Source organism: Myotis nattereri, assembly GCF_964212035.1.
Source record: "Myotis nattereri genome assembly, chromosome: 2".
Lineage (NCBI taxonomy): Eukaryota > Metazoa > Chordata > Mammalia > Chiroptera > Vespertilionidae > Myotis > Myotis nattereri.
This window is the reverse complement of record NC_138076.1, coordinates 60279394-60292643: the sequence shown is the minus strand read 5'-3', so window position 1 is coordinate 60292643 and position 13250 is coordinate 60279394. Positions and strand designations below refer to the sequence as shown.

The 13250-nt window shown below is 42.3% G+C and overlaps 1 protein-coding gene across 1 annotated transcript; it reads left to right on the top strand.

Annotated features, from left to right (window-relative positions):
- Nucleotides 1–950: 950 nt before the first annotated feature.
- Nucleotides 951–10989, top strand: LOC308513727 (terminal uridylyltransferase 7-like; the record flags this gene model as incomplete). The annotated part of the gene is given in 8 exon segments (XM_081083890.1): nucleotides 951–973; nucleotides 4411–5185; nucleotides 5187–5309; nucleotides 5311–7470; nucleotides 7474–7747; nucleotides 7750–7769; nucleotides 7771–7891; nucleotides 10904–10989. Coding segments are annotated over 8 exon segments (3582 nt in total).
- Nucleotides 10990–13250: the final 2261 nt, after the last annotated feature.

The window sequence follows — 13250 nt, the reverse complement described above, 5'->3', positions numbered from 1 at the left end:
GAGGACCCCTGCCCTAGAACAATATGTGACCCAGAGAAGAAACTCAATAAAGGATCAGGGTTGGAAGGCAGGCAAGAATGCATATGGACCAATCAAACAGAAGCAGTGACTCCTAAAGCCACGGCCCACTATTGAACCAATCAGATACTCACAGACCCATTTAGAGTAAGTAAACCCCTGAGGTTTTTTAACAAATCAAGGTGGAATAGTTTTCAAGAACGGTGTGGATTTTTCAACTGAAATAAAACTCTGGTATCCGAAAATATTTTAGAGGTGAGAGAGATGTGGCTGTATTTGTAACCAAGCTGGTGAAGTGACTATAGCAGTAACATGTATGAATATATGTGTATTTTAAAACAGAGCATTATACAACATAAAAATTCTTCTAAATTGCTGGACATCTCGTATGTGTGGATACAAATATTTATTTACAGTTGTATCAAAAAGAATAAAATACCTAGGAATAAACTTAACCAAGGAGGTGAAAGACCTCTACTCTGTAAATTATGACATTGAAAAAGAAATTGTAAAGAACACAAATAAAAGAAAGGGTATACCATGCTCATGTATAGGAAGGATTAATTAATATTGTTAAGTTGATCATACTACCCAAAACAATTTACAGATTCAATGTAATTACTATCAAAATATCAATATCATTCTTCTCAGACCAAAACAAATAATTCATAAATTTATATGGAATCACAAAAAATCTTGAGTACAGCCAAAGCAATCTTAAGAAGAACAAAGTTGAAGGTATCATGATCCCTGATCTCAAACTATATTACAAAGCTATAATAATCAAAACTATAAGGTACTGGCACAAAAACAGACATAGATCAATGGAATGGAATAGAGATACCAAAAATAAACTCTCACTTATATGGTCAATTAACCCATGACAAGCAAGGTAAAAAAATATACTGGAGTAGCAACAGTTTCTTCAACAAATGGAGTTGGGAAAACTGGACAGGTATGTGCAAAAAAATACTCTGGACCACTCTCTTATATCATATTCAAAAACAAACTCAAAATGGTTTAAAGACTTAAATGTAAGGCCTGAAACAATAAAACGCCTAGAAGAAAACACAGGAAATAAACTACCCAACATCACTTGAGTAATATCTTTTTGGATACATCCCCTCAAGCAAGGGAAACAAAAGAATAAATATATGGGACTACATCAAACTAAAAAGCTTCTGCACAACAAAGGAAAACTTCAACAAAACAAAGGCAATCTACTGAGTGGGAGAACGTATTCTCAAATGATATTTCCAAAAAGGAGTTGATGTCCAAAATATATAAGAAATTCATACAACTCAATAACAAAAAATAAACAATCTGATCAAAACAATGGGCAGAGGACATGAAAAGACATTTATTTATCCAAAGAAAACATAAAGATGGCCAATAGGTATATGAAAAAATGTTCAACATCACTAATCATCAAAGAAATGCAAATAAAAACCACAATGAGGTATCACCTCACACCAGTCAGAATGGCTATTATCAGAACATCAACAAATAATTTCTTGGCGAGGAGGTGGAGAAAAGGGAACCCTTGCGCACTGTTGCTGGGATAGCAAACTGCAGCAGCCCCTATGGAAAACAGTATGGAGATTCTTCAAAAACTAAAAATGGATATACCATACAACCCAGTACTTTCACTTTGTGTATTTATCCAAAGAAAATGAAAACACTAATTTGAAAACTATATGTTCCCCCATGTTCATTGCAGCATTATTTACAATAGCCAAGATATGGTAGCAACCTAGGCATCCATTGATAGATGAATAGATAAAGAAATAGTGCTGTGGGTGTGTGGGGGTGTATCCACTGGCAGCTGATCTGTTTTTACAGAGTGAAGGAGTCACCATCTAAAACCTATAAACTGTCACAGTCTATCATCATTGTAAAGATGTGACCATCATTTAGATCAACTGAATGATTTTTTTTCTCTGTGATGGCTTTTCAGATGGTGATGTGTGTGTACACACACACACACACACACACACACACACAGCAATAAAAAAAGAATGAAATCTTGCCCTTAGTGACAACATGGATGGATCTAGTATTATGCTCATTGAAATAAGTCAAAGACAAATGGTTTCACTTATTTGTGGAATCTAAAAACAAAACAAAAGCAGAATCATATAAACAGAGACCAAAGAAATTGTTATCAGAAGAGAGGGGGTGGAGGGATGGGTAAAAAGGGGAAGGTGAATATAGTTAACAATATTGTGGTAAGTTTGCACAGTGACAATTGATTACAAGAATTAGTGGATGATCACATCTTGAGATATAAAAATGTTGAATCACAATGTTGCACACATGAAGCTAATATAACCAATATAAGATTGTATACCAACTCTACTTAAATAAAAACAAATTTTAAAAACACATTCATTCATTCACTAAGCATTTATCAAGCACTTACTATGTGTAAGGCACTGTGTGTACTACATTGAGGAATGCACTGCCTAGCCCCCTAAGATTTCATAGTTTAATAGGCCAGTACAATAAATTGCCACACAGCCTGGTAGGTGCTATCACTGAGAAATAAAAGCCAGGTTAACATTATATAGAAGTGGTTTTATTTCCTCTTTCTCTGCCCAGTATCCAATCTCCCTTCTTTTCTACTTCGACTGGCAGGGAAGCCTCGGGAGGAAAGAAGGTGGAGGCTCAGCATGTCCAACAGTCAAGTTGGATGAAGGCTGAGGACATCCTTGGATTTGTACTTGGAAGGCCACTGGCATATCATTCAAAAAAACATTTCATTTAAATACTGCAATCTTTGCATTTCAGTGAGTGAGGGACGCCAAGTGAAGGTGCCATTTGGTAGAATTCAATAAAGGAACTGTGCTAATCTTTGGGAGTATTATACAAATGGTAGTCATTACTGGTACAACTTCAGACGTCTGTCACCTCCCCTCTCCATTCAGAGCAGAGAGTAACCTAACCTCTGCTTGATGGATATGCTCATTCTACTAAATTCACCTGCTTGAAGTGGCAGCTGCCCACTCAATTTCCCTTTTAAAATCCACAGATGTGTGTGGCAATAATTGTAGGCCCACTGGCGGCTGATCTGTTTTCACAGCGTGAAGGAGTCGTCATCTAAAACCTATAAACTGTCACAGTCTGTCATCATTGCAGAGATGCAACTATTATTTAAACTATGAGATTTTTTTTTTTCCTCCCTCTGTGATGGTTTTTCAGACGGTGATATGTCATAAGCAAGCCACAATAAACTGGCCTTCAGCATTCTCAACCCATTAGTCCTGCCCATAATTTGGTGCTTTCAGGAAAGCATACAGATGATATAAAAAGATTTTGTCTCTGTTTATGCCTGCCAGGAAAAAAAAAATCTAAGGAAATCGTTTATACATAACTACCTGAATAGGAGCTGAGCATTATGGCAGCTGTAGAGAGAAAAATAAATAAATAAACGAGTCTCGCTTATTGCCAGCTGGGAGGTGTCTTTGGTGCGAAGTCTCTCTTTGAATGAGGGCAAAAGTAAGCTCACACTTGCTTAGTATCCAAGATTTCATAAAGCCTTTAAAAGACATCATTTCACTTAATCGTCACAAGAATGCTCTGCCTTGGTAGAGCACACATCATTATTCCTATTCTCAAATGAGGCAATTGAGACTTAGGAAAATGTTGGTGATTCAGCCAAGGTTACAACAGAGTTAGTAAACAATAGAACCTAAGCCCAGAGCTCCTACGTTCATAGCTCCTCCCAACAAAAGCCTGCTGTGGAGTCTTTCTCCCTTCGTCCTCTCTTTTATGTAATGAATTCATTTTTAAGTGTTTCAAAATGATGTGCAGTCAAGTCCAGTTTCCTCATCTATGAAAGGGAAATGATAGTGGTATACCGGAAGCCAGTCCATCCTTGCTGCTTGACACAGTCGCTGCAGGGAAGAAACATCTGCGCAGCATATGTTTCAAGGGACCTGGCGTATATGGCACACTGTTCTTAATATGCTTGCTCCCCTTCTTGGTGCTATGTGTTTTAACCAAGGTCACCTCCCCGAAAAAGGTTGTTTCCCCAAGTAGGGATTTTTCCCTGAAGCAAGGGAGGGAATAAAACCCCTTAACTAAGTGCCAGGCGGGTAGTTAATCACTTTAACTACGACCAATCATGCTTAAGCTACATAATCTTTACTCCCTGGAATGGAGATAAGAAACGCCCTAACCTTTGGAATAGAAATTGATAGGATTAAAATCAACTGGTATAAATACAGATGTAATAAGACCATAAAAGACAGAACTTGGCTGGAGATCCTGGCTAGAGAACCTGGCTAGGCTGCTGATCAACTGAATGCTGTCTCCGTGTCATTCCTTCTTCGCCTACTCCGTCCACACCTTTGGGAACCCCTGGACCTGCTGGGGCTGGACCCCAACAAGGGGTCACCCTCAACAAGATTATTTAATAATGGATGCTTATGCTAAAGGCCATGGCAATAACATGGGAAAAGGCCTTCCCAAGAAAAAGATAGCACCAGGGAACTATGGGAATACTCCTGGAAAAGGACCATATGCTGTTTCCAGCAATCCATATGCATTTAAAAACCCAATTTACAGTCAACCTGTTTGGGTAAATGACAACCACAGAGATCAAAGTAAGAGATGGCTATCAGATGAACTTGCTGGTAATTCAGAGAGTTGGAGAGAATTCAGACAAGGACCTAGAATTCCTGTTATGAACCAACCAAGAAAAGACTTCTTTCAAGAAAGTGAGGATGGATATCGGTGGCAAGATGGAAGAGGCTGTAGAGCTGTAAGGCGACTATCTCACAAAGACCCGACAAGCCTGGAAACCATGTCAGAAGTGGAAACAGGAAGCCATGAAGACAAGATGCAGAAGTCCAGACCTAGGAAGCCACGGAGGACTAGAAATGCGGAAAGTGAATTGGACGAGGACTTGGAAGGCCCTGTGATCGACGAGTCTGTGCTTTCAGCAAAGGAGCTCCTGGGTTTACAGCAGGCTGAGAAGCCATTGAAAAGGGACGGCACTGACAGGCTGGAAAGGCCACCGAGAAACTACCCTACAGCAAAGTACATCTGCAAACTTTGTGATGTTTTCATTGAATCCATTGCATCTGCCCATGAGCATATGAAAGAGAAGAGGCACAAGAAAAACATTAAGGAGAAGCAGGAGAAAGAGTTGCTCACTACATTACCCCTCGCCTACGCCCTCCCAGATAAATGCAATTGGTACTGCCATTGACAAAGTTGTACAGGAGTTTGGGTTACTCAATGAGAACTTGGAACAGAGACTAGAAATTAAACGTATCATGGAAAAATGTGTTCCAACACAAGTTACCAGATTGTTCTCTAAGATTATATGGGTCATCCTGTAGCCAATTGGGTTTCAAAAATTCGGATGTAAACATTGACATTCAATTTCCAGCCAGTATGTCTCAGCCAGATGTGCTCCTACTTGTTCAGGAATGTTTAAAGAACAGTGACTCTTTTATTGATGTTGATGCAGATTTTCGTGCTAGGGTGCCAGTGGTGGTGTGCAAAGAAAAGAAAAGTGGTCTTTTTTGTAAAGTGAGTGCAGGAAATGAACAGGCTTGTCTGACAACAAATCACTTAACTGCCCTTGGAAAATTAGAACCAACGCTGGTTCCTTTGGTGATTGCATTTAGGTACTGGGCAAAGCTTTGCAGTATAGATCGCCCTGAAGAAGGAGGTTTGCCACCATATGTGTTTGCCCTGATGACAGTTTTCTTTCTTCAGCAGAGGAAAGAACCCCTTCTGCCTGTTTATCTAGGATCATGGGTTGAAGGATTCTCATTGAATAAACTGGGCAACTTCAACCTAAAAGATATTCAGAAAGACGTCGTGGTCTGGGAATACACTGATAATGCCACAGGGGATGCTGACACAGCAAAAGAAGAGGCACTAAAAAAAATTCCTATTAAAACAGGACAGGAATCATTAATATTTGATTTAAAACACCAGCCTTCAGTGCCAGTTGGGCAGCTCTGGGTGGAATTGCTTCGATTCTATGCTTTAGAATTTAATTTGGCTGATTTAGTGATAAGTATCCGAGTCAAGGAAATGATATCTCGTGAATCAAAGGATTGGCCCAAAAAGCGCATTGCCATCGAAGATCCCTACTCTGTTGAAAGGAATGTGGCAAAAACCCTAAACAGTCAACCCGTGTTTGAATACATACTTCATTGTTTAAGAACAACATATAAATATTTTGCTCTCCCACACAAAATTACAAAATCTAGCCTTCCAAAGCCTCTGAGTACTGTTACATGTTCAGAATATTCTAACGAAGTAGCAGACAATGCCTACACTGGATCAGGGGATGAGGGTGCCCTATCTGAAGAGGATGAGGAGGTAGGCCAGTCTAAGTACGAAGACTCAAAAGAATGTGGAAAAGATGTGGCTGGAGCTCTACTAACAGAACTTAATAAAATCAGTCTTAAGGAGGAAAATGTGTGTGAAGAAAATTCAACCATGGATCCATCTAACTTCTATGAATTTAGTAAGCTCACCTTCACCAAAGGCAAGTCTCCTAGAGTAGTGTGCAATTTATGCAAACGAGAGGGTCATTTAAAGAAGGACTGCCCTGAAGACTTCAAAAGAATCCAGCTGGAACCTTTGCCACCATTGACACCCAAATTTACAAGTATCCTAGATCAAGTTTGTATCCAGTGTTATAAGGATTTTTCTCCAACTATTTTAGAAGATCGAGCTCGTGAACATATTCAGCAAAACCTAGAAAGTTTCATAAGTCGGGAGTTTCCAGGAACTAAATTGAGCTTGTTTGGCTCCTCCAAAAATGGATTTGGGTTCAAACAGAGTGATCTTGACATCTGTATGACAATTAATGGACTTGAAACTGCTGAGGGGTTGGACTGTATAAGAACTATTGAAGAATTGGCCAGAGTCCTCAAAAAACATTCAGATCTGAGAAACATCTTGCCTATTACAACAGCAAAGGTGCCAATTGTAAAGTCCTTCCATTGGAGAAGTAGTCTGGAAGTGGACATCTGTTTGTATAACACATTGGCCCTTCATAACACAAGGCTTCTATTTGCTTATTCAGCCATTGATCCCAGAGTGAAATATTTATGCTATACCATGAAAGTTTTTGCAAAGATATGTGATATTGGTGATGCATCCAGAGGCAGCTTATCATCATATGCATACACACTTATGGTGCTATATTTTCTCCAGCAGAGGAAACCACCAGTCATTCCTGTCCTTCAAGAGATATACAAAGGTGAAAAGAAACCTGGAATATTTGTTGATGGCTGGAATATTTATTTTTTTGATCAAATAGATGAACTGCCCACCTATTGGCCAGAATATGGAAATAATACAGAATCTGTTGGGGAGCTCTGGTTGGGACTTCTTCGTTTCTACACAGAGGACTTTGATTTTAAAAAACATGTTATTAGCATCAGAAGGAAAAGTCTGCTTGCGACTTTTAAGAAACAGTGAACCTCAAAATACATTGTTATTGAAGATCCCTTTGATTTGAATCGTAATCTTGGAGCTGGATTATCAAGGAAAATGACCAATTTTATATTGAAAGCATTTATTAATGGTAGAAGAGTATTTGGTATTCCAGTCAAAGGATTTCCAAAGGACTACCCCTCAAATATGGAGTACTTTTTTGATCCAGATGTGCTAACTGAAGGGGAGTTGACCCCAAATGATAGATGTTGCCAAATTTGTGGGAAAATTGGACACTTCATGAAGGACTGTCTTTTGAGGTGAAAAATGAGGTGATGGTGAGATCAGGAAGATACCCTAAACCAAAGATACCCTGAGAACAAAGACAAAAGAAGCAAAGATGACAAAGAAGTTCAAAACAAGTGTGCAGAGAGGGAGGTGTCCTCAAAAAAGGAAAAGCCTGGCCCTAACCACTTTGGCTCAGTGGATAGAGCATCGGCCTGGGGACTCAAGGGTCCCAAGTTAGATTCCGGTCAAGGGCATGTACCTTGGTTGCAGGCACATACCCAGTAGGGAGTGTGCAGGAGGCAGCTGATCGATGTTTCTCTCTTATTGATGTTTCTAACTCTCTATCCCTCTTCCTTCCTCTCTGTGAAAAATCAATAAAATATATTTTAATAAAAAGAGGAAAATCACGTGCAGTACATGCCTCATAAAAGAAATATGAACTGCTACTCTTATAGCTTACCTGGGCACTTTAGCAGAGAATGCCCAAATAAAAATAATAATACTCAGGCCAGATGGCAAGCTCCTCAACAGCCTGGAAATACATCAGGGAATAATATTAATCCTCCAAAAACTGTTTGTCCCTGATGTCAGAAAGGATTCCACTGGGCAAAGGAATGTAGATCAAAATACCATAAAAATGGTTGACCTTTAAATTCTACAAACCACTCCCAAGGAGGTTCTATCCCATCATCTCAATTGGGAAACTTGAGAGGTGGCAAGCCCCAGGCCCCTGCAATGATAGGGGCATCAACCCTCAACCCCTCTGCAAATTTCAGTCAGTCAGTGACCTCTTCAGAGCAACTCAGGCAGTGCAGGATTGGACCTCCATTCAACCACCCACGCAATACTAACCCCAGACTCGCCAGTAGCAGCCATTCCTGCAGGAGTGTCTGGGCCGCTGCCTGAGGGAACTGTAGGTTTAATATTAGGACGGAGCTCCACCTCGTTACAGGGTATCTTAGTCATCCCAGGAGTTGTTGATGCAGACTACACAGGAGAAAGACAGGTTTTACTTTCCCCACCCACCACAACTATACAGATTCAGCCCAACCAGAGAATTGCCCAATTATTCCTGTTACCAATACATAAAATAGGGACAACTGTTATCCAGGAAGCCAGAGGGGCCGGAGGCTTTGGATCTAGTGATGCAGCATTTTGGATACAAGAAATCCATGCTGCTAGACCTACACTACAAAAATTTTACAAACTCAGGGAAAACCAATTGTAGGTCTATTGGATATAAGAGCAGATTTTTCCTGCATAGAAGAGAAGGATTGGCCCTCTTCATGGCCCACGCACACCACCTCCACTTCCCTAGTAGGACTAGGCAAGGCATCTAATGTAAAAAAGAGTTCTCAGATTTTAACTTTGGCTGATGAAGATCAACATTCAGGAACATTCTGTCCCTATGTAATTACGACTATTCCCTTTACATTATGGGGAAGAGATACCTTGTCTCAAATGGGAGTTCTATTATATAGCCACAGTGATAGAGTAACATCACAAATGCTAAACATGGGATTTAATCCAGAAAAGGGATTAGGAAAAGAAAGTAATACCTCATACTCCCCTACAGGATTTATAATTGGGGCCATTGCCCTTAGGACTGCTGATCCCATAGTCTGGAAATCATCACAACCAATATGGATTGAGCAATGGCCCTTAACATCTGAAAAGGCATAGGGCCTCCTGTACAATAGCCTCTGCTGATTCAGTCTGGTAGAAGGATACACAAACCAGACAAGAGTTTTACCAGATCTAGTAATGATGTGGGGAAGAGGTTGTGTTTTGTATCTTTCCAGAAGGAGCAGCCTCTGCCTCCCTCCTGGGGACCGTCACCCCTGGGAGGCCGAGTTAGCACACCTGACCAGTGCCCGTCTGCAGCAGATGTGCAGCCCTGAGCTGGAACCACCTGTCCATTGGGAGGATCACATGTGCCTCCTTTTTGTCTGTCCATATGTCCCAGCTTTGCCCCACATCTCCTTTCCTTTTTCTTTCTTTTTTTTTTTTAATCTACTTGTTTGCTGGTTCTTTGGCCTTTCTCCTTCTCTCCTGAACACAGCCTTTTCTAGAATCTCCCTACCCTACTGTTCCAGGAAGGGTACCTCCCTTTTCTGCCATGACTGGGGCTGTCTGGTATATGCCCCATACATGGAGCTGTCTTGTGCCAAGAGCCTGACATCCTGGGCTGAGAAAGTCCTGTCCCAGGACTACATGCTGACAGGCCATTCCTCCTTTCTCCGGTATTGGGCCCTCTTGCCCTTGTGTCAAGAGGAACCCTCTTCTCACAGTCCATTTCCCCACAGTTGTTTCCTGGGCTTTCTGTTCACGCTGAGGTTGAGGCCTCGTGGTGGCCGGTGCCATGGATCTGTCTCTCGCCCAATGGTGTGAGCTAGGCCCTCCCTGGAGAAGAAACCTGGGCTTCCCCAAGAGATGTGACCAGAGCCAGGGCCCCGCCAGCAGGTGAGGGGAGCCCAAAGCAGGTGTTGGGCATGAAGGCCACAGGGGCATAGGCTACCAAGGAGACAGAACTGAACCTCTTGAAGGGGGGCGCTGCCCCTCCCTCATTCGCACACCTCACATCATCCTGCTTGGCCCCGGAGGATGGCTGGTTAGCCAGAGATGGGTAAGATTCCTCAGGGAAGGAACAACCTAAGACAGGCACAGTCGCAGAGGGACCATCAGGAGACAACTTGGGGGTCAACAGAGGTGGGACAGACCCTCACCCCCACAACTTTGCAGAGGCCTGAACCCTCACCCCTTCTGAGGGAGGTCTCCTGCACCCCTGGCTGCTTTGCTTCCCACGCCCAGCTCAGATCAGGACCCAGGTAAAGACAGAGACTGGCTGACAGCAGTTGCCCTCTCACTGCAACAGGACTTGTTTCCCATTTCTGCCTTGGACCACAGGGAAAGGAGCAGCTGAAGGAAAGGGCTGTGTCAGGATGCTGCCTTCTTCCCTTTCTTCTCCCTCTTTTTTCTAAACACTTCCATGCCTTGTAGTTCTTTTGCTTTCTCTTCTTTTTCTCTCTACTACCCTCCATCTCGGCCTCATCCTCCTCCTCCCCGGTATCTTCCATATCAGCCGACCCAGAGGGCACAGCTGACTCCTCCCCGGACACCGACACCACCATCAAGCACGGCCCTGATGGACCCTTTGATGCAGCCCTTTAACTTGCTGACGCTTCAGAAAGCCCGTCGCCAATGATGCCGCTCACTGGCCAGATCAACAAGGACAACCAAACCACCGACTTGAGGACAGCTAAAATCCTTTGACTGAAGAGGCTAGCAACCTTCTACAAGAACAAGGCTCCTTGTGCACTCCAACGATTATAGCTATGTTCGCTATCATTGCTTGTCAGTATTCTTCCGAGTCTTAAACAACCCAATCTGAGAGGTGGCCACTGATTTACATACGATCATTTAAAAAAATAAAAAAGGGAGAATTTTCCAGAAGCCAGTCCATCCTTGCTTGACACAGTCGCTGCAGGGAAGAAACACCTGCGCAGCATATGTTTCAAGGGACCTGGCGTATATGGCAAACTGTTCTTAATATGTTTGCTCACCTTCTTGGCACTATGTGTCTTAACCAAGGTCACCTCTCCGAGAAAGGTTGTTTCCCCAGGTAGGGATTTTTCCCTGAAGCAAGGGAGGGAATAAAACCCCTTAACAAAGTGCCAGGCGGGTAGTTAATCACTTTAACTATGACCAATCATGCTTAAGCTACATAATCTTTACTCCCTGGAATGGAGATAAGAAACGCCCTAACCTTTGGAATAGAAATTGATAGGATTAAAATCAACTGGTATAAATACAGATGTAACAAGACAATAAAAGACAGAACCTGGCTGGAGAACCTGACTAGGGAACCTGGCTATGATGATCAACTGAATGCTGTCTCCATGTCATTCTTCTTTGCTGACTCAGTCCACACCTTTGGGAACCCCTGGACCTGCTGGGGCTGGCCCCCAACAGTGCTACTTGCCTTTTACAGTTGTTGATTAAGTGATGTGAGGCACAGTGGTTGTCCAAGTGTGGCCCCTGAACCAGTAGCGTCGGTATCACTGAGGATATGTCAGATACACAAAAATTCTCAGCCTCTCCCACACCTATTGAATTAGAAACTCTGAGAGCAGAGCCTACCAGGACAGGCACACCTTGGAGATGCTGTAGGCCCAGCTCCCGACCACCCCAACAACACCAGTGTAGGGATAACGTGAGTTGTAATCTGTTTTATAGAGAAGGGTCTTGCCTTCAATTTGTAAAAACACAACATGTGTGGAGCACAGTACAGGGAAGAGCAATCAGACGAGCAGTGCAGTTAACAAGAGGCCACCCACCCACCCCCCACCCACCTGTGCTTGTTAGGTTTGCTAACGTTTGATCACTGATCTAGCCCAGTGCCTGGTGCACAGTAAGTACTCAGCAATTCTTATGTGCGTTGTTATTATCAACATCACTGTTGTCATCTACATTTGTGTGAAAGGTTTCTAAACCACAGTAAAATATCCTTCAAAATAACAGCTGGAAATGAAATTACAACCAGCCAAGAAGAGCAGGCTTAAAGTCAAGATTATCAGCACAAATGGTCTTTGTCCTCATGAACCAAACAACATTCCTGGTGAATTGCAACCATCTGATCACGCCATTTCCCTCTTTAAAGATCCATCAATAGTTTGAATTGCCCATGGCACCAACTTTAAAATCTGGCTTTTCCTTCCTTAACAAACTGGTGTGTATCACTCTTTTCCTCCCCATTCACATCCCTGACTTTTCTCTCAGATGTTTTAATAAGCTATGCTCCTGTCTGTCTCCTGATTCCTGGTAATTGCCCTACTGAGAACCATTATATATCTGGAAAAGGAAAGGATGCAAAATAAGTTAGAAATTAGTCCATTGGTCAAAATAGGCCAACTGAGTTCCCACCATGTGCCTGATGTAAACCAGTCAAGTGCTGGGGCTCTTTGGAGGGGGGAGGGGGAAACAAACAGACCTTATCACTAACTTAATAGTCTAATGGGAGAACAGGCATTAAGCAAGTGTTCACAAATAATTAAATTGCTACATGTGTGCAAAGTTCTACAAAAGAGAAGTGCAAGGTGTTGAGGACACTATGCTGGGATACATGACATGGTCTGCAAGCAGCAGCGGCCAGGCAGTAGACTCATGGAATGACTCCTGAGGAAATGACCTTCAACCTGCACGTGAAGATGTGTGGACACGAGGAAAGAGGAAGGAGTGTAGGGTGCGCACGTGGCCATCACCCCCACTAGAGGAAATAACAAGGTCTGGGGGTGGAAAGGGGCATGGTGCTTTCAAAGGCAATTTGGCCAGGACAAGTCAGAGTTGATGAACACCTGTCCACTCTATGCTCTATGATCAATATCAGGATGAAGCATGGTGACTTCAACCAATATTAGTTTTATTCTCTGTGTTTGCCTAAGAACCCAAGAAGCTATTGTTAGGTTGTATTGATGAAATGTTGGAAATCTAACAAGCAAATCAGCTATGAACAGAAATCCAAAGTCCTTGGAGTA